The sequence below is a fragment of the Diadema setosum genome, chromosome 15 (assembly GCF_964275005.1).
Source record: "Diadema setosum chromosome 15, eeDiaSeto1, whole genome shotgun sequence".
Lineage (NCBI taxonomy): Eukaryota > Metazoa > Echinodermata > Echinoidea > Diadematoida > Diadematidae > Diadema > Diadema setosum.
The window spans coordinates 21,651,187-21,677,064 of record NC_092699.1 but is presented as its reverse complement, the minus strand read 5'-3'; the positions used below and the strand labels follow the sequence as shown (position 1 = coordinate 21,677,064).

The following is a 25,878-nucleotide window of genomic DNA, read 5'->3' as shown; positions in this document are numbered from 1 at the left end:
CTAAGAAATTTAACCTAAAGGAATCTTTCATAGAGCCGGGGGACAAGGGGATGTTGAAATGGGTGGCCCAGACGCGATGGAAATACCGAAATTAGTCTTCTCTGGGTCCACAAACGGTGCAGTCAAGTATGTGCACTGCTAAAAACAGTAAGGGTGACTGAATACATTTCACACATGTGATTGCCAGTTTTGCCAATGGCATGGGATACAATATGTATCACTGCATTTATTTGATAATTCACATGAAATCATCTGTAAATTACAGCAACAACCAAAAAGTTACAATTCCAGAAGGCTCTGAAATAATTTAAAAGCTTTAATTTTGTTGGCATGCAGTGTTAGCAATTCTGTAAGGGAATGACTGGATGAGATCTGAAAATATCACCTTGTTATATCTGAACAAATAGTTATGCTTTCTTTTATTCTTGAATCACTCAACTCGACCTTGCTGTAGGTGGGACTTCGTTAAATCAAACTCTGTCATAGAATGACATACAGAAAATCGAGACAGCCAAATTTGCCCCATTAAAAGTGGTACCTCACTCGTTATAATTGGGCTTCCTTGTACATACAATGTACAGTGCACTCCTGTTATAACGAACAAGGTTATAACGAAATTCCTGTTCCAGGTCGCAAAAATATTAGTTTTATGTTCATTATTGTTTATTTGTTCGGTTACATGTGTATAACCAAATTTCAATATAACAAAAGAAAACTGCCGGTCCCGAGGACTTTGTTATAACAGGAGTCCACTGTACAAGAATTGTAAGCATTCTTGGGCACTTGATTCAAAATGTTCAAGAGGGGCCCCCTAGCCTATGTATCGCATTGCAACTACATGTACATGAAACAGAGCTGTAGAATATCAATTTTTATGATGGCGACACTGATGGCCCATTTGGAGCTCTGTGTAGCCTTTTGCAAAGGCAGCTCGCAAAACAAAATGTAATTTGTGGATTTGCACAGTCACAGCGACTGGTTCTGCTGTGTGCATGCAGCCATGAGTCCATTGCGAGCTGTCTTTGCATAAGGCTAGGCCCCTGTGTGGGTAGAAGCTAGTGCGAGTAGGGAGATTGGCAAATAATCAAAATTTAACATTTCAGGTTCATTGATCCATACCTGGCAGCCAATATTTGCACCATTGGTAGTAGTGTTAGCATTTCCACATGTATAAGTATGTTTCACAATGGAAGAGATGAGCTAGTGTGAACTGCAGTGCATCAGCCTATTAGAATAGAACAAAACAAAGTAATTTCCTTAGTGTTCTTTTGCAATAAGATGTCAGCATTGATATCCACTCCCTCAAATTCCCCTAGGGCATTACTATTAAGGCTGAAAGAAATATGTAGACAACAAACAGTGAAGATGCTCCATAATAAAAAAAAAAAAAAATACACATGTACTCATAATGCACATTACAGAAAAACACATTTATTATTTTCTATAAACACAAGACTTACAGAAAAAAAAACACATTTATTATTTTCTATAAACACAAGACTTACTGTCAGATGAGTAAGTTTGAGTCATGTTTCTCAACAGTCTCTAAAATAGTATGATGCAGTTCCTTCTAAGAAAGACTTATTCTCATATGTCACTACTGCTGAACTACATTTTAACACAAGTTTACAGTGACACTGTATGCTGTACTGCCTGCTGTAGTAGCCCTTATATGCAGGCTGAGCTTGGAAGTTTTGTGACCTGTGACAGACTTGATTAATGTGGTAGTCATCAACACTTGATTCAAAACAATCGATGGCTGTATCAACAGAAATGTAGCACCTCGTTTAGACTTTCAAAAGAAGCATTAACCAATTACGAATTGCATCTTGTTTTAGGCATCCAAAAACAGCAGCATCAAAGACACCAATCAGTAATTGTATGTATAGAATATTTTCATGTCTTATTCTAGTTACCTTCAGTGTATCTAATTCCTCAAAATACCAAGCATTGATTGACAGCACTGACAGTGAAAGACTAGTCAGTAATCATCATGTAAGCTTCCAAAACAAAAGCATAAATCAGAAAATAAGAATCAGCAGGAAATAAGAATGAAGCAGTGAAACAGAACAGAAGTCTATTTTTATTCTAACATTGCTGGATACATCCCAGTTCTATTCATTGTTTTCTAGATTTGTCACACACTGCAATTCCTGAAAATATACTAGTACTTGAATGTCTTTTTCCTGGAAGTACACTTTCCCAAACATATATGACATAAAAAAGGAGTAAACAAGTCTACTAATGGCATATTTCAGACTTAACATAGAAATCCCTCAATATGGAATAATGTGACCTCCAAGAAGGTTAAAAAAAAAAAGAAGAAATGTCATGGAGCGATTTTGTGTTCATGCAAAAATCTGTTTGGATGCCTGTTATGTTATTCTTTGCATGCAACAAACAAAACAAAATTATTGTCAAAAACAAAACAAAACATGCAGCACACAATAATAAGAATAGCTGGTTTTTATATAGCGCATTTCACACTTGTTAAGTATCTCAATGCGCTTTACAGACTATTACCCTGGTCACTGGATACATTATTTCCATCCAGCACTGACAGTGCTCACTCTCCACTCCCTGGGGAGCATTCCAGCCAGTCGCAGCCAATTTTACAGGCCCGCACATGCTGATGAACCAACATAAACATTCTCATCCTACCGGGTACCCATTTGAACTCCTGGGTGGAGAAAAGCAATGTGGATGAATTGCTTTGCTGAAGGGCAAACGTGTCAGGCTTGACATGGGCTCGAACCAGAGTTCTGTGGCTCGAACCATTGAACCATACCATGCTCATGTCGTTCACAGACGATCGCTCTTATCCACTCAGCCAGGACACCTCCTCAATAGATATCTGTGAGACCATGATCCCAAGCACTGCTGCTGAAACAAAAACTACCAGTACTTTGAAGTCTCTCTCGTTAGGGTCTCTATTAAACAGGCTACATGTACAGCAGTTATTGACGGATTGACTCTCTATGTACCATGGTGTAAATCCCCTGTGTGCCACATTATTCTGAGACAGCAACAAGGTCATGCCTTGTGAAAACATTCGGTTCTTCAAGTCTTTGTAACTTTTATAGATTTTAGTACCCTGGAAAGATAAAGACAAAAGTTGGTAAGGAAATGCCAAGCTTTACTTTTGTAAAGTATATGATAAATCTATAATTGTTTTTTTTTTTTCTTTCTTTCAAATGACCTGGAGCTACATTATTGTAGAGGCATGGCTTTTGCACACCAAACAGTGACTGTAAGACAGAATTTACTCGCAAATTCATTAGGAATCACTGATTGATAGCCAATCATCAAATAAAATGCAAGCTACCCGAGACAGGAATGGAATCGTGAGAAACGCTTTCATTGTACCATGTACTGTGGCATTCAGCGATTTATTGATCGGTTTGGGCGGGATTGTGTGTTTCAGCAGAAAATGTGACCTTGGCACGCTGTCGACCGAGTCAGGTGTGCGAACGTGGCACATAAAGTGTTAATCTCCTATGTCCTGTCAATGAGACATGCAGCCCATTGGTCATTCACAACTTTTGCTTGGAAGCCACTCTGTGAGGTGAGTTTAACCCTGGCTCACACAGACAAAGTGCTGAAATCCTACAGTATCCTCAACTTTATACAGGTTTTTACCGTAAGAATAAAGTCTTATAACCAACAATCAATATAGTGAATGAAACAATCAAGAAAGAGGTTCTTTACATGCATTTTAATTGCTGTTTTTTACAATGGAACTTCTTGATGCATGAACAGATTTTATGCCTAGCTATTGGCATAAAAAAAAGACTGATAGTACAAGTAGTAGCATTTATTCATTTATATATTCATACAATTGCGTAACATATATACATGTACATGCTAAACCTTTTCTTCCTTTCAGACAGAAATGTGTTGTACTTGGAAACATATCCAGGCCCTTTGAAGGGACTGTCAAATGATTTTAAGTTTACATCATTCCACCAAGAGCTTGACTTTGATAAAATTTAGAAATAGTCAAAGAAATTACTTGGGACAAAAACAGGGGAAAAAAAAAAGGAGCCGACATTCCTTTGTACATACACAGTACAGTCTCTGGGGAGTACAATGATCTTAATATTTCATGATGATGAAATAAACTTTACCTTTCCTTTGGAAAACAAAATTGAGGACCTAAACAACTGAACAATGGCTTTGAGTGGAAAAAAAGGAAAAAAAAAAACGCTTTCTGGAATTTCCCTGATTTTCATTAGTGAATGTTGGCAGCACTGCAATGTCTCGCAGCAATGTCTCGGGGCATCTGGAATAGGTGTTCTACAATGCAGCTCTTGCAATGGAAAGAGAAACGAGACAACAATGGCCATATTTTCTTTTCTTTTTTCCTTTTTTTGGTCTCGGGGAGGAGGTAGATTAGATTCACCCATGTATCCTGGATAACAAGATCAGTCTTAAAAACACCAGGACCTTCCCAATAAGGTTCTCCCTCCCCATCCAGTGGGCTTGCACACTGCAAACATGGTCGTGTACACCAACCAATAGTACACTCTTTTCAAACTTCATTCCCCTATTCTGGTGAACATTTCATGAATATCCATTTCATTTCAGCAGTGTGATGATTAAATATGATTGTGTCACAGCTGCAAATACACTATTGCATTTCTCCAGACCAGCTGTTGATATTCCAAGACATCAACAGAAAAAGGCTTATGAGTAGACTGTACTTGCACCCAAAATACTTATCTGACAAATTGGAGATATATTCACTTGAACTTTCACTCCTTTATTGTCACAGCTGACTATGTTTCCACAATAGATACTATTTATTGGGTGTGACAGAACAGACTTAAATGACAAACAATCCACTGATATACCATACAAACATAACTGTCCAACATATCTTATTTGTTCAGTTTTGCAAACCTTATGGGCGACTATTAAATTCTGAAACCACTGAGAATAAAACAGATTACTGGTGACTATTGAAATAGGTTCAAAGATTGGTGTCTTTTTGTTATCGTATCACTCAACCTCCTCTCCCGCGCTGTGAGCCTACTTTACATGCCATGCAAGGCAGTCTCACAAAGTCAGACCTGCACACAATTTGCAAGGCATTTAACCTTTAAGATAGTGTTTCTGCAAGAGAGTAGTTGCCACCGAAACATACATTCCGACTTCAATTATCCGGCCCTCTCTTATCTGGACACCTCCAAGCAGTGAAGAAAAAAAAAGTGATTTCAAACACAATTAAAACTCCTACAAAACTCATGCAATTTGCCTATGATAATCCCGACATTGTCATGTTATGAATTTTACAGTCACATGTTTCAGTTTCAGGACAATGATTTTACGTAGGCTAGCGTAAATCACACTACTGTTGTGATGTACACTAACTGGTACGTACAGAGCTACCACTGGGTCAGCAGCTGTACTTGTATTCATATACAGTACCAGGTATATGTAAACATTGTTTCTCCCGTGTCCAAGCAGCATCGCTTATCCAGATGGGTGCCAGTCCCGACATGGCCGGATAACAGAGGTCAGACTGTATGAGGGCCAGTGGTGGTATGATGTAAAAATGTAGCCCAAAAGATCTGATACCCGACAATGAACCCTGTAAATGCTAAACTGAACAAAAATCCTGGTGTGTGTATGTCAATCTGAGAGTATATGTATAGACCAACTATTGTATTATAGGCTCAGTTTTCGCTATCTCTCATAAGTGTGTATTCTTTCATCTGAAACGACTGTCTCCATACTTCATAATGAAACATGGAGGTGTTAAAAAGATTTTCTGCCTGTTTAAATCTATCTTAATCACTTACACATCTTCCAACATCTCTAGGATGTCAATAGATGTCGTCTTTCACACCGACTATAACGTAACATGTGTAACAAAGATTGAAGTTGATGCACAAGTTGCAAATGCCTTTTTCTGTTGAACCCACAAGTCTGCAAAATAAGGGCTACTATTTCCAGTTCATTTATTGGAGGCAGTTATTCTCCGAGGCAGATTACAGAGGAGAAAGTACATGGAAGTGTCATTCAGTGCACAATATAACATATAAAACGAGAAGTTTTAAACTAAAGTAAATAAAAAAACACAAAGTTTCTAAACACTGGTATACATTTACATCATAGTACTTTATAAAAAAAAAATGCAGATTTCAGTGCTTAAAATGTGCAGAGTATTGTCCAACATCTGATGGAATTCCCTTCCCTTATCCTCTCAGAATACTCTTGTCACTTTTTTTCTCACTGATGAGGAATTCCCCCAACACTTGAGGTATCCCATGATGCATCAGGTAGGACAGTAATAAATGAGAACTTGACTACATGTTAAAGCTGATTAATCAAGAGGAAAGTCAAAGACATAGGATGGTATTTCCTATCAGACAAGATAAGAACATATCAGACAAGATAAGAGCATTATGGAATTCAAGTTTTCCATGTTTTTATAAAACAGTGACAGGACTCACATACAGTTGAACCTCTATTATCCGGCCTCCCTTTATCCGGATCTCTCTATTATCCGGACGCAATCTCGCCGTGATTTTTTTTTAAATAATTACGGGAAGAAAGGGGGATTCCCAACTCTTTAAGAACTCCTACCCAAACACACATGAATTACATATTACTTCCAATATGATTAACATACATTGCATCAAATTTCCTTCCAAATTGCTTACCTTCAGACATTTCAACATCCCGAAACATCCCCAAATGTAACAATGAAAAGGTTGCAGTATACACATTACTACATGTGGTACTACAATGGGCTACATCAGTACATGTGTATGTATATGTACATGTATAAAGCATTGAGTCTCCCTTATCCGGCCAAATCCCTTATCCGGATGAGCCCCGGTCCCGACTTGTCCGGATACAAGAGGTTCAACTGTACATGTATGTATATGCTTGTTTCATCACAGATTAGAGTTTTTCTTTAATTCTGTTCTACTGAGACTTTTTCTCACTCAACTCTACATGTTTCTCCAGTGTAAGGTGCATAAAAATGCTGAAAATTAAGTCAAGACAAAGTGGAAGTCCCGACAGAATGTTTCTCGCATTTGACAACCTTATCTTTGGAATCCTTTATTAAATAAGGCGATGAAAGATACGAATCCAAAATCAATCTTTGCGCCCCGTGTTTCAGACACACACATATTTAGCCAACAACTTCCCCTATCACGACACCAAAATTAATGCAACTTTGAGAAAGGCAAGGAAGAAAAAGTCTTCATGTAGATTCTAACCACTTTCATCATCAATAAGCAAACAATAATAGAAAATATAACAAGAGACCCAGAGGGTGAAGCGCTAACCAGAGTATAACAAGTTTACTTCCCACGCATTCTTACAGACTATTGCCTACAGAGAACATTTTGTCCATCATACATTCTACCACACTGGAAATAATACCTGCCTAGTATGAGGTACATATTTTTTTTTTTTTATTTGTCTGTCCTCTGTACAAAGGAACCAGCAGGAATAGAACCAGATTCATTTCCCGCTGGTTCCATTTTTTCTGACATGTTTGTTAAAATGTAAATCTGCAGTTGCGAACTTACAAATTTCACTTGTGTACAGAGGGCAGTCAAAATGAGAAAACTCAAACCTCATATCTTCACCCCTCTGCATAATAATCTCTTGCATTCAACTGTGACTACCTTGTAAAGCATTTTCTAAAAGAACTTTAACATATGAAAACTGCTTCCCCCCCCCCCCCCCCTCCTCAAATTTGGTCCCAGCCCCAAAGGAGCCACCCCTGGATCTGCAATTAACTTGACAGTACAGTCACTAATGTACTGAAAGCATTTCTGGTTTTTTTAGAAGATTTTGAAGATTCTCTACTTTGACGGCTCTGGGCTGGGGGGCAGAAGAGAGAGAAAGAGAGGAGGAGGGTTGCAATAACACCAGTCAAAATGTGATAATTTGACTGTGTGTTTTCAAGAAGAAGCTGACAATGTAAAAGTTTATGCACCACACAGGATAGATGACATATGCCAGATGCAGATGATGAATGATCATAATATCATAATAGCTCACTCGAGCCTTTGGCTCAGGTAACCTTAAAATGACAATATAGATTTGGGTACAATTCATGCACTTGTGCACACACACACAAAAATAAACAACTTTAAAGTATGAATAACATGATGTATAAATGATTTGTTGATATGATTTCTTGTAAAAGATAAGAGTGTCCACTGTGGACTGATGTTGCACATCTTCACATCTTCATAATTTGTTGATACACCTTAAAAGCGAATTCTCTGAATGCTGTCTGTCTTTATAATGCTGACTCAGATGTAGAATCCTGGAAAGAAGTAGAGCTTCTTTGTCAGCATGGTGACGGGGGCTGGCATCTGTTTGTGGCGACCTGAAGATGACTCAAAGGCTCTTGCCACCTTCCCATTGACCTAGGGTATCAATCAGCATAAAATGTGTTACCAATGAAAAATCATCTACACAGTTGATATTATAGACACTTTTGATAATCCTGCAGTAGAAATAAACATTGGTAAGTGACCAGAGTAGGGCGCAAATGAAAAGGAAGTATTTATGCCACCTTATGAAATACTTGTAACAAGTGATTGACAAATTGCATTTCATTGATGTAAATAAACATAAAAAATAACCAATCCAAGTACATACAGCGATGGTTTTTTATCATGGCCACTCCTAAAACACCGAGTAATAAACACTTAATTACTTAAATGAAGGGCAATTCACTCATAATGCAGAAAACTCAATACAAGAATAACTGATTTGGATAAAAATCATAACAAAAAGATACAGCTGGAAGTCAGAGAGATGGGTTTGTGGGGCTTGATGGCTCAATGACATATTGCACTTTTGATGACAGTATCAACTTGTGCATGCCTTGAGTAATCATTGACATCACACCGGTAAGCCTCTTCAATCCTCACTCTCTAGTGGTGGGAGAAGTGAATTGCATAAGGGACAAGGAAGGATTGGAGGACTCTATCAATGGCATGGAAAAGAGGCAGGCCTGAGGATACAGCATAGTCAAAACATAACAGCAGATGGTGATGGGCCGGTTTCAGGGTAGTCTAGTGTGAGTAAACTTTAGTGCCAAGCAAAAAAATCTTCCTCGTCTTTCTCAAGCTGCATGGTGTTTAGTCTGTAAGGAGATTGCTTCAGGATAAACAGGATATCCATTCACTTACTCATGATCAGCCATTGTGAAACTCTACGCAATTAACAGTCTTGTCCTGACAAGTGTGAACTGAGTAGTCTGTCTTCACACTGATAATCCTTTATTTTACCCGCTGAGGATGGGCTGATTGTGCTACAACATGCATTTCCCACAGACACTTACCCAAGTACACTCAGGACTCGTCCTCGACTAATGTCTACCATCCATGCATTTGAAACTCTGTATTAAGGAGAGGACAAGCTGGATTCAGTTACCTCCCACTTCTCACACACATGTCACAAATGAAGCACATCTTACCATGGTCATCATTGACAGCATGTCTTCTTGCCTTGCATTCTGAAGCATGACCTCCGTCAGAGCCTGAATAAACCAGCTGCCTTTCTCTGAGTTCCTCCACGAAACATAACCTGTACATGTGACATACCCAATGCAACAGGAGCAGTTATCATCCAACAATAATAAACTCCTCATCAATTCTCTAATAATGACAGGTTTACAACATGTGGACAGTTACCTGCGCACATACTACTTACAAGAGAACCATCGAAAGATCAAATACCAAGTAGCTATTAATCCAGTCATTTGTTTCAGTCATCAAGAAAGTACCCCAAGGGTATGACACAGAACAGAAATATATTTAATATATTTTACATGTTAAGAAGACACATGGTCTGTGTACAATCACAGCTTGATCAGAGTGCAAGGCCAAACAAGCATATATACATGCAAATAGTAAAATATGCTCATAAAGACTACCCAAAAATGGTCTGATATTTAGAGATAGCATTTGATATCCCACCTAACATGCTCCACAATATGCTTTTGCTTGTCTGCTACGAAATTTGTGGACATAAATTCTACTTTTACAGTGGGTGATTTCAAATTCGGTGCTAGTGTGAGGGTTAGTGCTATATCAACACTAGCACCAGCAACAATCTCGAACATGAAATCAACAGGTGGACCTCAAAAGTAGGACATACTCCCAGTAGCTAATGTTGGGATCAGTGTTAAATGTCATCTGCTGAACCAAGCTCCACAATTCTTGTTGGAGATTAACATGCTTTCTTCCCGTTGTCTAACACATCACCAGCCCCTACAGATATCAAACTTGTCATTTGCAAGTTTGATGTTAGTGTTAGCCCTGCTACATGTGAGACCCACATTCATATCCATGGATGTACATACATGCATAGTCTATTCTTATGCAATGGTCGCATGAAGAACACTCTACATGTGGCCTCATATATCGGTATCACTTACGATAATCTCATCGATGGTGTTGGAGCTCAATTTAAAGCAGGAGTTTTGGAGAGAACATCAGCACCAGCACTAGCAACAAACGTGAAATCACCCAGTGTATCAATGCCATCCCATATATTGAGGACCTTCCCATTAGCGAAATAGTGTTACAAAAAACCAAGTCAATATCAGGGGCCGAGGAGTGTTTTGAATGCAGGAGAGGAGCGTTGTGCTACCAGTGGTTGAATCGATGCTCCTCCCCCTTTGTTCCATAGGAAGAATGTTAAGATGAAACCCTTGGAAGCCGTGTGTGTGTGTGTGTGTGTTCTGTTCTGCTTTTTCATTTTTTCATTTATTTTTCTTTTTATTTACTGATCTTTTTTTAAAGAGTCAAAAAGTGTGACTCTCTAATTGGTGACAGGTCAATCCTATCAAAGATCATTATGTAAGTGATCAGACTCTGAGGCCCTCCCCCTCAATGTTCCGCGCCATGTTTCGCTAACGCGAAAAGCTATCGCCGCGACGTTTCATGACTTTTTTCTTTTGAGTCTCCCGCATCTTTTGACACCAAATTTGCGATGCCCGGGCGCTCGGTTCCGAAGTTGCACGTAAATATGTATGTGCATGTCAGACCAAAAATTGCTCAAAAACGTGAATTCGTGTACAATTTCAATGCAAACTGTGCTTACAAGCAAATTTCATAAAAGCAGGATTATTTGGTGGTTTTATTGATCAAAATCAATCAATAACATATTTTCTTGTTCGGAACAATGTCGCGGACAAGTTTCATCGAAAAAACAATGAAAAACATAAAGTCAAAAAAACAAAGTAATACCTAAGAAATAAAAAAAAACAATAAGATACTTAAAGAAATTTTTTCTAATGGCAAAATTTTTTTCTCTTATATTTGCTCAGGACACTAAAAAGAATATTTACACAAAAAATGTGCCCATTTTGAGCTTTATTTAGTGATTTATACCAAATTGTCTGATTTTATGCATCATTATGCAAAAATTAGCATAAATTAGCATGAATGATAATTTTTCAACAATTTAACTTCATGGTACTTTAGATTACGTCATAGGCAATGTGTGTGCCAATTTTCTTTGCGATCGCGCGGTCGACAGCCGAGATCTGGAGGGAGGGCCCCCCCCCCCCCCGGCTCTATGATCTACCTAAATAGCCCGGCCTAGTTAGGGTTAAAGGGATGGTACAGTATTGGTGGAGATGAGAATTGGGCTTTTAACTTTTTACGAGATACCAAGAAAACACTTATGAAATAGTACAGAGCATACCATTTTAAGAGGAATTCAAAGTTTATTTGATGAAAATCGGGTTTGGAATGACTGAAACATCCAAAAACAAAGTAAAACAAAGCGATCGTAATAAAGTGTGGGTCCCACACTTATTAGAATTGCTCTGTTTTGGATATCTCAGCCATTTCAAAACCAATTTTCATCGAATAAACATTGAATTCCTCATTGAATTACTTCCTCTTTCATATTTCATAAAAGGTTTCTCATTATCTCACCAAATAATGTTAGAAACCTGAAATTAGGTCTCAACCAAAACTATACAATCCCTTTAATCAAAGGTAAGATTCAAAGGACTGAACAGGAAGTGTTCCCCACCTGGTACAGTTGCATAGGCCAAAAGGATGTCACTTTGGCTGGGCATCTTGGATCGTGCTGAGGCAAAGCTATCGGTGGATTCCAGCTCCATTCGCAGCATCTTGTCTACCAGTTCATCTTCTGTCATTGAAATAGTGTCCAGTCTCGCTCCATCGCCTGATCCAGCCACGGCTGTACCGTCCGTCTGCTCAACCCCTGCATCAAATCTCTCTACACAGGTACAGATAGAACAATTCACTTGAAATGTTACAATGAATAATGTGTCTCACAGGTATGTACATGTATATACTGTAAAACTAGGAATGTTCTCGTGCATTTTAATTACACAAATTTCGCAAGAGCCAAGATTTGCTAAATTAAGAAGCACATGAAAGTTCTTGTCTACACTATACGCAATGAATGTTAAGAGGCAACTCGCAAAAAATGTCATGCCGTGAAAAACGCCGTCAGCTCCAATTCGCGAAAATTTCATGCCGCAAAAATATTGTAATTTACAGTATATTCATTTGAGTAAGAAAAAAAAAGACATGATTATATGCATTTACAGGTAAACATGCCAATATTATAATTGCTTTAAAGGTAGGGGATACCTTTTACAGACCTCCCAAAATGCAGCAAAACATTAAATATGAACCTCAGGGGACTTGTTTAGGCCACTGCTGAGAAATTTGGAAGTCAACAGTTATCTACAATTTGAATAATGCACAAAACTCAACTACTCAGTAGTTCTGTGTGTCAGCCACACTTAAACCTTTTTGTTGCAGTCTTCTGTATTTTTTTTTTTTTTTTTTTTGATATCTATAAACGCAAATCTTAAAGTATAAGAGCTGATGTAATAACATATAGAGTGTGTGGCAAGAATGTATATAGAAATGTTTGTAAGTTTTGATGAACTTTCTTCACAAAATATACATGATGGACACACATGCAGTGCATGGGTCTGCAAAGTAATAAGCCTAGTAATGTACTGGAATTTACGGTGAGCCCCGAAAAAAAATTCAATTCAAAATCTAACGGTCAATAAAAATGTACTAAATGTTACCTTCCACTTTCAATACTTTATGGTAGTTTCTAAAATGGTACTCTCTCCAACATACTAAGTATTTATACAACTCTTCATTTAAGGCATGCAAATGGGATTCCCTACCTTTAAAGGTACTGTTTACCACTGGAGGAGTGAGTTAAAAATTATCACATTTGATGGCACATGTCTCGGTCAGTTGTATTACAAAACATCCTGCCCTATACAAATTTTGCAATGAAGCCTACAATATAAATAGATATCACTATTTTTTCTCAATAAATCATACCTGTAAAGGGTTTATTGCTGGGAACACTTTTATTATCTGTTGACAATTTGAATATCTTACAATAATGAACATTGATTATACTGATAAACATTTTTACACTGGTTGTTTCTATCCCTAACTCACATTTTAAAACTATTTTGAAGCTCAGTTGGGTTTTTGTTTCATCTGCAAATGGTAAATGATACCTTTAGTTATGGCAAATCTTGCATGCAGTCACTTTAGTGGCTTTCAAGAACCCCCCCAACTTTGATCACACATTGATTGCAAGTACACAACACACAACCTATTGTACAATATGGAAATGCCATGCTCCTACAAAATATTCAGGTCAAAATAATTGGTACAAAGATACACACTAACACTATAACTAAGGAGGTACATCTTGCATGGATCAGTTTGAAAAGGACTATGCACGTACAGTCATGCATTTGGAATGTATTCAAGGACAGAATTGTGACCTGCTCTGTGTGCAGGTGTAGGGAAGATGAAAACAATGTATTTTAGTTCTTCATGCATTTCCACTTCGATAGAAATGAATATTCGATAGAAATGAATATTTATCAGCTAAAGACGGAGATAAAAAGTACATATTATTTGCTCTGTGCTTCCTTGATGATCATTGTATCTTACTTCTGTTGTAGCTCTATCTGCTATGTACAGTTTGTTAGATAGACAAGTTATTCAATCTGTTAAAGGGTGTGTACAGTTCTGGTTGAGGCGAGGATTTAGCTTTTAAAGTTTTGCGAGATATTCAGAATCCACTCTTTGAGACGTCGAAGAGCATGCAGTTCTAAGGGGTATCAAAAGTTTATTTGATGAAAACTGGTTTTGAAATGGCCGAGATATCCAAAAACAAAGTGAAACAAAGAGATCCTAATAAAAGGCATGGCCTGTCGCCTTTTATTATTATCACTTTTTTGGATATGATGACATAAATGGTATCCCGGGGTACCAAATAAAAATCAGCCATTTTGTTGAATTATTTATTTTAAAAAAAAAAAAAAAAATGTTGCACCCTGGGTGCCAAAAAGAGGAAATTATTTTGGTGCTGGAGCTAGCGCGCGCTAGCCACTGCACTGCACTGCACTGAAGTCACGCTAATGGTAGCACAGCGTGCCATGCACGCATAGTATAACATGCAGTGGCATGGGAGTGACTATGTACCCGCACATAGTGCATGCATTTTTCTGTGGCTGTCCTCGAGTGGATGTGAGGTGGCGCTACACAACGCGGTAATCCGGGGTACTACAGTACCCTGGGGTGACGCGTGATGCATCATATCTCAGCCATTTGAAAACCAATTTTCATCAAATAAATGTTGAATCCTTCTTAAAATTACATGGTCTTTCATATTTCAAAAGAGGTTTCTTATCATCTCACTTAGGAATGTTCAAAACATGAATCCCCACCTCAACCAGTACTGTACAGTCCCTTTAACTACAAACATACAACTTTATATGATTATAAATCATACAGTTATTTCATGCCATTTCTCTTTGTCTTATGATATGGAAGCCTCTGTACTGTAAATAATTCATAGTTTGGTTACCTCCACGACAAGCCTGTAGAAAGAAGAGCTTGGGTTTGCCTGCCAGGGTAGGGCAACGGTCTGAGCTGAAGTAATTGACCAAGTCCTCGATCTTTACTAGTTGCTCATCGGTGCCATAAACAGCGCCCTCTATACCATGTGTGAGGATAGCAAGTATGAAGCAGTGAAACGTAGTATGGTTGTGTCGCGACAACTGTATCATGAGCTGCTGAATATCCTGCAGTGAAGAAATAGCAAGAAAATAAATCCATCTAAATAAGGAAACTGCTGTGTCAATAAGCTCATGTTCATGCCAATGTCTGGCCTGCTCACTTCTGCAGATCAAATTACACACTGATGCACTGCAAAAACAAAAACAAACAAAACTATATTTTGACAGCAAGAAATCACAACTGGGACCAAAAATACAAACCTGCTCATTTGTGTGTGACAAAAGTTTTCAGAAAAATAAGCGCGCACACACACACACACACAAAATCCATATTAAGGGCCCCATAATGGGAAAATGAAAATTTGCATATGATATAATACATGTTTAAAAAAAAAAAAAAAAAATCAATTTTAGAATCCCATTTTCTTATTTTGTGAGAAGCAAGACACCACTTGATAGCACTAATGCCAAATATTGTAAAACACACTAATTAGCAACTCTTCAAAGAGAGCTATTTAGTCCATCTCCATAGAATTGTTCAAATCACAGATGAAAGTATTGGAGAAGTCAAAATCAATGCCCATATGGGTTGTTTCATCCATATTGCCTTTCTCATGTTTTCCTATTTTTCACTTCTCCTGTGTGTCTCCCTTGGCTTCTATACTCATTGCTATGAATGATTCAACCCTCATGTCAATCTTGGGAATGACAACTGCATATTTCCAGATACCTACATAGGCTGTTCATTTTCCTTTATATCTACAGTCTTGGGGGACATTGCTTCCAACGTTTGGGTCATGGTTTAATTCACACACTGTTTACACATCTGCTAACCATTTCTAGTCCGAAAAGAGTCTACCATCTCTGATGATGTCAGCACACATGTACTGATCAGAAACCTTTGCACAGTATAGGATTATTCTAGACTAATTAGCTCAAGATATCCTCTTATCAACAACAGACAGAAAAAGACTAGAAAAGAGTCTCACAGCCTACCCTGCCCTTGAGGTCCCGATGAACCACTGTATTGAATCCTAGTTGTTTGAAGACATTCTCAAGGTTACGGCTGTCCACATCTGTTCCCTGCCGAGTCTTCATTGTCTTGAACTTCTTGTTGTTGATGATAATTGCAATACCTCGCGGTCTGGAAGACATCTTATAAACCTTTGTATGGGAGCAGAGGAGGAAGAAAATGTGCAATCAGAACAAGGTGGAGATTTGGTAACAAATAATTTCTTATACCTCGCCCACTTCTAATAGGAACTGAAGCATCATTTAACCCTAAAAAGACTGGGCTATTTTGGTAGCTCGAAAGACTGGGGGGGGGGGGGGGGCTAAAGGGCCCCCCCTTAAGATCTCGGCCGTGGATCGCGCGATCGCCGCGGAAATTTGCACAATGGTAGTGTGCGATGTAATCTACAAGATCGTATATTTAAATTTTACAAAATAGTCTTCTTTTATTTTATTTTGATTACTTATGCTAATTTATGCGAGAAATCAGACTCTTTGATCTAAATCAGTAAATAAAGCTCCAAAAGTGCTCATTTTTGGTCTAATTATTCTTTGTGGCATTCTTCGCAAATGTACTTGAAAAAAAATTCGGTATCAAAATCAATTTCTTATTTATTTTATTGTTTTATGAAATATGAGTTATCGCGCGAAATGTCGAGGGAGGGGGCCTTTTAGGCCCCCCCCCCCCCCCCCAGTCTTTTTAGGGTTAAAGAAGGAATACAAACTGAACAGGTTTGACAGCATGAAAAGTGGTGATACTTGGCATTATCATGCATTATGACAGAGAATAAGCAACCAATTTCATTATCAAGCAAAACAAAACAAAAGAAAAACATAGCACGTTGCTGGGGTAATACTGCATATGTGTTGTAAGCCAGGAGACTGATTACTTTCCTGCTTCCCAAATGATTACACTTTCAAGAACATGTGTATATAATGGCACAGCAGTACTCACATTATCATTGTCTGTCATGGACTGTGGGTATACAGATGAGATGTCCATTTCCACATCACTGAGATCAGATGGAGCTGATGGGTTTGGCCACTGAGCAGGAGCTGCTGCAGGAAATGACAAAATATCATGCATAACTGTCTTGGGAACAATGTGTATCAGAGCAGAGTTTGACTTTCCATTCCTCGGTATAGTTTATCCATGAAGGTTCACATCAAATGTTTAACTGTATAAAGTTATTTTATTTCTTATGTGATAAGCAGTGGGCATCACTCTCTTGTTGCTAGTGTGAACAGAAGCCATTGCTGTATTTTCACCTGCCATTAAAACAAAACTGAAAATCACAGGAAATGTTCCCTTTCCTAAAGCCGGAGCTGTGAAAGTGCAGCAAGTTGGCAAACACTCTATGTGAAATAGGGAGAGCTACATAGTACCTATGGCCATTGAAATAGCTGTACATCAGTTTAAGTGGTGCCGTATGAGCTGCTGTCTAACACATTTGTTGGCATGTAAGGCATGCACTGCATAGTTACAACATAGTGAGATTTTGGGAATGTTTGGTGGTCTCAAACCACTGTCTAGATAAGGCTTGGAGATGCATAACAGTCTATATATTTAATGCACAATTATATGCATTTAAATAGTTTTTCCTCAAATCTCATATCATGTGTAACAAGAAAACAAGCAAGTTGTGCATTATTGTTGTGATTACAAACTGACAATATGACATAATTTCATAACCCTACTCTAATCTAACATGAAATTCTTGAGCCATTGTTTTTTGGGGTTTTTTTTCATAACAGTCACTGCCATGCAGATACTATGCTTTTGAACTGAGAAATTGAATCGAGTACCGTCATCCATCAAGTATATACTGGTATTATTAGGTGATACGCTGTCAGCGTATCACCTATTGTGATTGTCAAAATCTCTCTTTATTTTTTTTTATTCTTCTTTCTTTCTGGACAATTTTGTGTCGTCAATATCTCAAGAATGACATTACGAAATAACATGACATTTTCAGTCAACATGTCTCATGACAAAATCTAGCCACAATAAGGTTTTCATGACAGTTACATATCTATGACGTCATCTAGGCGCCATTTTGTGATTTTCGGACCTTGTCACATGATCGATCATAACTTCATAACTAGATGTCATTTCTGTATCATTTTCGGTGGACATGAAGTTCAGGTCACGCTCTATCTTACTTTTTAACGCTAGTTACACAGGTCATCATTACGCGCCCGTAAGCGCGCGTCAAAACTTTAAAAGGCTCAAAACGACTTCCCAATGGGAAATCTCGAAGTTTCAGACAATTTTAAGCGTTTCAAACATTTTCTCGCGTGCGCGTCCGTCCGCGCAATTTCGCGCGCAGAGCCCGTAAGCAACATGAAAATGCAATTTTTTTGACTGATTTGGATTCCTGATACTTTGAGTAATAATATCCATTGATTTCCGATCGATTACGACCTATAACAAAGGAATGCACTGGCGTCAAAGTTGAAATTCCGCGTGCGCGTCTTTCTGCAAATATAGTGAAAAAACATGTCTTTGTTTATTTCGCCATAGCTCTTTAAATCGTCCGTTGACCCTATATTTCTATTGCATATTACAAAAGTATATGAATTGTAAGTAACATTCCAAGTATCAGTATTGCCAGGAATACGCGATGACGTCATCATATCGTCATTTTAAATCAAAAAAGTGGAATTGATTTTTTTGAGGTACTGTTTCTGACATTCATTTGCTCGTATCTCTGTTGTTTAAGCTCAATATTACCCCAAATTCAGATATGTTGCACTTTGAACATTTGCCTTTCAAGGCCATGTGATGGTTTTGAAATATGATGACGTCATCATACTAGAAATTGTGATTAAAGGTAAAGACTCAAAATCAGACAAGTTTACGTGTTATGTCTATGGGAGGTGATTTTTTTTTAAACCATGCATTGACTTGACAACGTTTAAGCACCTTTACCTCATCTGATTTTACTCCATTTCCTCTGAAACATAAATATGTTGTAGCTGAGACAACAAGCTTTAGTAATCATGCATTTTATGTTTTCAAATCTCCTCATCAGGTTGACAATTTTGCAATTTAAAACTGAAAATGAGAATGCAATCGGTACGGAACGATTCCCAATTTTTCTTTGCAACTGTATATTGATCGAATCCACGCTGCCACTTGTGGGAAGTTGAATAGCGCCATCACAAGTCAACACTGTCACGATAGTATTTAGATTTAAGTTTCGCACTCGATCTTCAGGACAGCCATGTGGCATAATCGGTTAGCGCGCTGGTTGTTCATAACGCCATACCGGAAGGCGAGAGGTTCGACTCCCGCAGGACTTTTATCCGTTCTTTCTTTTTTTTTCTCTTTTTTTTTCGGCAGTTCAGCTTTACTCCGATGTCATTTATCGTATTACTTTATCAAGTGTACGTAACCCGTAAACACGGCTGCTCTATTTCCCTTGTTTTGTATTGGAGTTTGGAGATTGGGTTTGCTTCATTAATTTTGTCACACTTAATGTTGTAAATTGCCCCTTGTTACAGTGTCCCGCTTGCCACCTTTCGTTTGCTCTTTCCTTTTCTCTTCATTGGTTATTGTTATACTGTAACAGGATAGGTAGGAACATGTATGTTTAAATAACTTGCAGGAATGGGAGCTGAATTGATTAACTCTAGTCCAGGTGTATGGCGTCTCGCTCATCTCTTTGAAATTCCAGGTTGTTATTGTTTGACCCAATAACGAAGTTGTAGACAGGTTATATGTTGTTATAGAGGTATCTTGTGCCACATGAATGGAAAGCATCACTGTTTAGTAGTAGTAATGAACTTGTTCATGTTGTATATGGTATAAATATTTAAGATAAATATATATATATATATAAAAAGATTAAAGATAAATTTCACATCCAATCTTCGGTACAGCCGTGTGGCTTTATAGTCACTTAGCGCGCTGCATGGTCATTATGCACTACCTTAGGACGAGATGTTCGAGACCCGCAGGACGCTATCATTTTTTTCTCTCTCTTTCTTTGTGTTTCTTTTGGCAGTTCAGCTTTATTCCGATCGATGTCATTTATCGTATTATCTTATCAATTATACTACCCCACGACACACAGTCGCTCAAGTTCCTCTTTTTTTTTGTCGGAGGCTCTAGGTTGGATTTGCTTCATTTATCATACGTATTGTTTAAATTGCCCTTGGTACAGTGCCCCGCTTGCCACCTTTCCTTTTCCCTTTCCTTTTCTCTACGTTTGTTCCTGTTATATTGTCACAAGACAGGTCGGAAAATAATTTGCATAACTCAACTGGAGCAGGAATGGCAACTGAATGAATTAACTCTAGGCCAGGTGTATGGCGTCTCGCTCATCTCTTTGAAATTCCAGGATGTTATTGTTTGACGCAATAACGGAGTTGTAGACAGGTTTTATGTTGCTATAGAGGTATCTTGTGCCACATGAGTAGAAGGCATCACTGTTCAGTAGTAGTAATGAACTTTTTCATGTCCCTCCATGTCAATTATAGTGTGGTTTAAAGGGGTTGTGTGTCTATCTGCCAAAGAAAAGAAATAACTTATTTTCGTCATGGCTGTTTCTCTATACGTAGCCGTAGGTAATGAGTGTTGTTGGTATCTGAGCAGTGAAGAACAGAGCATCAGGCTAAAATTCCCCTTAGTTATACGCGCTAAGCGTTCAATTTGATATATCTTTCTTTATGAAGTCAATCCCTGCTAATGGAGTTACAGAATTATGTTATGACACGTTTCACTGAAAGTTTGTAAAGCAAAGTTTATGGACAAGGCAAGCAATTGTACATGAATATACCTACCATTGATTTCAGAGGGAAATTATGGTATGCATAAATGTAAGGGTATCATTGCTTTGGAATTGCTGAGACAATATGCTTGGCACGAGGGCTTCCACTTCTAATAACTGATCCCTTTGAAGATGTGTCGGTCACGGGTGATCGTCATGATTCATCTTTCACGTAGAAGCTTGCGTTCCACACTCTTGGTTCAAGAAGACTTACCATCATACTTCAAATTGTTATTAAAGGTAAAGACTCAAAATCAGACAAGTTTACGTGTTATCTCTATGGGAGGTGATTTTTTTTTTTTATGTGCATTAACTTGACAACGTTTAAGCACCTTTATCTCAGATGATTTTGCTCCATTTCCTCTGTAACTTAAGTGTGTGGTAACTGAGACAATAAGCTGCAGTAATCATGCATGTTATTCTTTGAAATCTCCTTATTAGTTTGACAATTTTGCAGTTTAAAACTGAAAATGAGAATGGAATGTGGACAAAACGATTCCTGATTCATCTTTCACACACATAAGTTTACGTTCCTCTTTTTTTTCTCGTCGAGACGTATGGCCGAGTGGTTAAAGGCGACGTCTCAGAGACGTGAGGTTGCACACGTGCGGGTTCGAACCCCACAAGATCACGAAACAAATTACTTAGCTATTTTACTTTTTTTTTCTTCAATTTTGTATTACATATATCGTCCATGTAGAAATCACATTCGTATATAAACGCACCTATACACACACACAGACACACACACACACCATATCCCTCTTTTTTGTGTTGGAGACCATATTGCTTCGACTGCTGCAAAATTTTGCAGGCTGACTTTGTCAAACTGATCATAATATGTAATGACGACGACGAAGGTGTTGTACTTTGAACAATTGTCTTTCAAGACCACATCATTGTTTTGTACTTTGATGACGTCATCACACTGAAAATTGTGATTAAAGGCAAGGTATCAAAACCAGCCGATTATAGGTTTTATGTTTACGGCACGTATTTTTCCCAAGTTGCCAGAAATGGCATAGCGACATCAGTAGTTACAAGGCCGCATTTCCGTCTAGCAATGCAATACATGTTCACGCGGCCACGTTGGTTGAGTGGGCATTGACTTTTCTCCCTGTAATATCTATACATTTCTTTTTTGCCTTACCATTTCCGTGGATGTCCCGTGGCCGAGAGGTTAGGGAAACGGTTTTGCATGCAAACTCAATTATAACTTCAAGGTGTCTATATCACATTCTTTTCTTTGTAGATCACAGATGACCGACAATTGAGGTTGGTCTTGGCCGCGGCTCGGCCCAGCCCCCACCGTAAACGGGGTCTAAGTTTATGCACTGTACGTACTCAAAAAGTCCGTAAATCGACTTAGTCGCACACGCACAGAATTTCCACATAGTTTGCGTGACAGAAAAACAAATGTGATCTGAATAATGTAGGCCCCAAAAAAGTTCAACTAAGTATCTCATTATAACTTCAAGGTGCTATATTACATTCTTTTCTTTGTCGACCACGGATGACCGACATCTGATGACCCCAAGCGTATCACCTAACTCGTCAGTCTGACGAGTTTCATATCTCGTACTACAGTTCATTTCTAAGTGTGGACAATCACAATCTTGGCATGGGCATTTATCATTTGATATGTAAACCTAACTATATGACGCAGAATGATTAATTTCATGTCATCGGTACCTAAGTCAGACATGAGGTTTATGAAAAAACTAGAAATGTCGCTATGGCGACTGGTGTATGCCTCCGCCATAATACATGGTTCTCCTAATAGGTCTGATAGTACAATGTCTTGACAATGTGTGATGACAGTTTCACACAATTGGCAAAATATTAAAATGACAGGTTTGCCACAAATGTGCTGAATGTTCACTTTCCTAGAACTAGGTTCAATTGGATGAATGATTAAAACGTCAGAGTGCAGGTATTTGGGGGAACTGATGATTTTCACTTGACTTTTGACCCTTTTACAAGTTTATGCATTGAGTAATTTTCAAGGTATTGAGAAAAAGTACAATTTCAGTATCAAATGGTAAAATAGTATTATCGAAACCTGGCCTTTGACCTTTGACCCCACAGTTCCAAAGAGAATCACTGTTAGGTAGAACATGCATAAATATGTAAGTTTCATGACAATACCGTGAGTTATTTTTGAGATATGGAGGAAAAAGTGCAATTTAGCACTTTCACTTGACCTTTTGACCTTTGACCTTTTGGCAAGAAACTTCCCACAGAATATATATTGGGTTATACATGCATACATCAAGTTTTAAAAAAATCCTTCAGGCATTGCATAAATATAAGGAAAGTAGTTATATTTTGAGGAGTTGACCTTGACCTTTGACCCCTGACCTTTGACCCATGACCCCCAACTTCCCTAGATAATCACTGCCCATCGGTACAAGCATATATACTAAGTTCCATGAAGATACCTTGAACCACTTGCGAGATATGGAGAAAAACATGAAATTTCAATTTTTTTTTCACAAAATAACCTGTGACCTTTGACCCTGTGACCCTAAAATCCACACAAAGTATCATCCCCAAAGGATATACCCTCATACCAAGTTTGATGCAAAACCACCACACGGTTCTTGAGATATCGACAAAAACAAAACGGGACGGACGGACGTATGGACGTACGGACGGACGGACGGACGGACGACCCGAAAACATAATGCCTCAGGCCACTTCGTTGGCGGAGGCATAAAAAAGCTACACTATTTGAAATAGATGTAAGGTCAAATACATGTTAACAGTGAATTGAGAAAGCATCCTACCATGTACATTGACATTGTATCATGGCATTAGATCATTTGCACAGTTCCATATATTTCTTTAATCTAATGTCCTTACATAAGAAAGATACCTTAACTTTATGATAATTCATAATTCAGAGAAAGGTAAAAATATAAGTTGATGATTCAGCACATTGCCTCTGCATTGCAGTTAACCCGTTGAAGACGAGTCCTGAGAATACTCAGGCAGGTGTCTACGGGAAATGCGTGTTACAGCAAAATCAGTACATCCTAAACGGGTTAAAGTTGCTCACCTTGCTGTTGCGCCGCTGTGGGTTGACCAAACGGCTGTGGTTTTACATCATGTGGGGTAGAGGCCTGTGTCACACCGGATTGGCCAGGCTGCATGGTCTGGGCATCCACACCAGCACGCCCTGAGTAGCCCAATAACTCAGCCAGGTATACCTGCTCTGCCTCTACAAGGCTCTCTATGAGAGCATTGAAGGCCTTGGGTCCTCTCGTCTCCAGGTCCATCAACATGGTCTGGTTCTTGGTCATCTTGCTTGGCTTCGACTGCAAAGGGGGCACAAAGATGTCAGGAATCCTGTATTTTAACCCACTGAAGACTAGCCCCAAGTATATCAGGGGCAGGTGTCTATGGGAAATGTGCATTATAGCAAAATTATTTCGTCCTCAACAGGTTAAGCAGTCATGCTCCTCAGTTAATATCATTCACTGAAATATCAATTCATTACACAGAACCCATCTAGAACAATAATTGCAAATGCTCATTTTCTTTTCATATAACATAATAGTTTTGAGCTTTCACAGCATGCTCTAAACTTTTTACTAGGAAAAAGCAGGAAAAAAAATCTTATTTCCCAAAACATAATAAACACAGTCAAGTGTGTTTAGAATACTTCTAAAGGCAACTGGTTCTAATGACAAAGATATGGATATGTCATACAGTGTACACTGAATATTTCATTGTAACACAATAACTGGTTCTTGTACAAAGTTAAGTTGTGAGATATTCATAATCAATTACGTAATCAACAAAATAAAGACTCAGACTGAAGCATTACTTTAATTAGTACATACTGTACTCGTGTAGTACTTAACCACTGCCCATCCAAAAATTTATTGTAAATTGTTTTTAGACTTGTGTGGAATTTTTGCAGACCTATGCCACCCAATAGGTGGTCCATGTGGAACCCACATAGGTCCTGCACAAAAACCTGTGGGAGTCGGAGAGAGGTATTTAAAGTGTTCTACTATGGGGGGGCAGAATCTGGCCGTTACATTTCGAGCAATAATTCTATAACATGAGAAGACCTCGTCATGAGGCTTCCTGACCTTTTTCTTTCGAGTCTCACACAACTTTTGAGACCAAATTTACAATGTCCGCGCTTACCATTATGAAGCCACGCCAATTTTTAGAACAGCATGTCACCCCAAAACAGGCACAATTTTGTGATTTTGTGTAATTTCCTATGGAAAGCAGTGTTCTGTCATGAAACTTATAAAAACCTAAGTTTATCATTCATTACTTTGATTAATTTTATGCTAATTATGGTAGAAAAGTGGTCCATGACAATTTCCATTGAAAAAAAGAAAAAAAAGTACAAAAAAAAAAAATTTCCCAAAACAATAAAATACATAAGAATTTAACAACTTCTGAATGTTTTTACATGATGTAAAACTGTTGAATATGTTAAAAGAGATATCAAAATACAGACTCTCGAAGTTTTTCAGGGTTAAAATGTTGGGCTTAATTAGTGTAATTAATTGATTAATATTAAAAATTGATAACTTCAAAAAAAATTCAAGACACGATCTTCTAGATTACAACATGGGTGTCGTGCCTGTCAAATTTTGTCACAATCGCATTACTGACGGCATGTAGTGTAGTCACTCAAAGCCTATGGAAGCAGCTTTTTCTGGTACAATCTTTCTCTTACTCACTAGAGCTCTAAAAACAGCACAATTAAACAAACAACAAAAACACAAAATGAGTTTGCATATCACTGTCTTGCTGAGTGACTGGTGACAATGAAAGGCAATACTCATGTAGCATTTGCTTAAAAAAAAAAAAATCACAAACACATTCTTGGTTTACCTGAAATTTTTCTATATGGTGTGGTTCGAAGATCAATCTGGCTTGTAAACCCATGCTGACCATATCAAAATCGATGTCATTTGCCAACTTTGGAAGATTCTTCCTAATTGTCTTACGGTCATTCTGATCCATGCTGTCCAATGATGCTTTCAGCAGTATTCTTTGATAGGATCTATCAATGTG

General features: G+C 38.1%; 1 protein-coding gene across 2 annotated transcripts; it reads right to left on the bottom strand.

Annotated features, from left to right (window-relative positions):
* Positions 1-180: 180 nt before the first annotated feature.
* On the bottom strand, positions 181-25,878 carry LOC140239059 (caspase-3-like). Of its 2 annotated transcripts, none has more exons than XM_072318954.1 (8): positions 25,696-25,878; positions 23,891-24,149; positions 17,010-17,113; positions 16,040-16,207; positions 14,893-15,109; positions 12,034-12,243; positions 9,461-9,570; positions 181-8,402 (listed from the first exon to the last, which is right to left on the bottom strand). In XM_072318954.1, the coding sequence occupies exons 1-8, from the start codon at positions 25,825-25,827 to the stop codon at positions 8,286-8,288; spliced, it is 1,317 nt and encodes a 438-aa protein (XP_072175055.1). In that variant the 5' UTR covers positions 25,828-25,878; the 3' UTR covers positions 181-8,285. The 2 variants fall into 2 exon arrangements, with proteins under 2 accessions (XP_072175055.1, XP_072175056.1); XM_072318955.1 differs by having other exon boundaries at positions 17,010-17,110.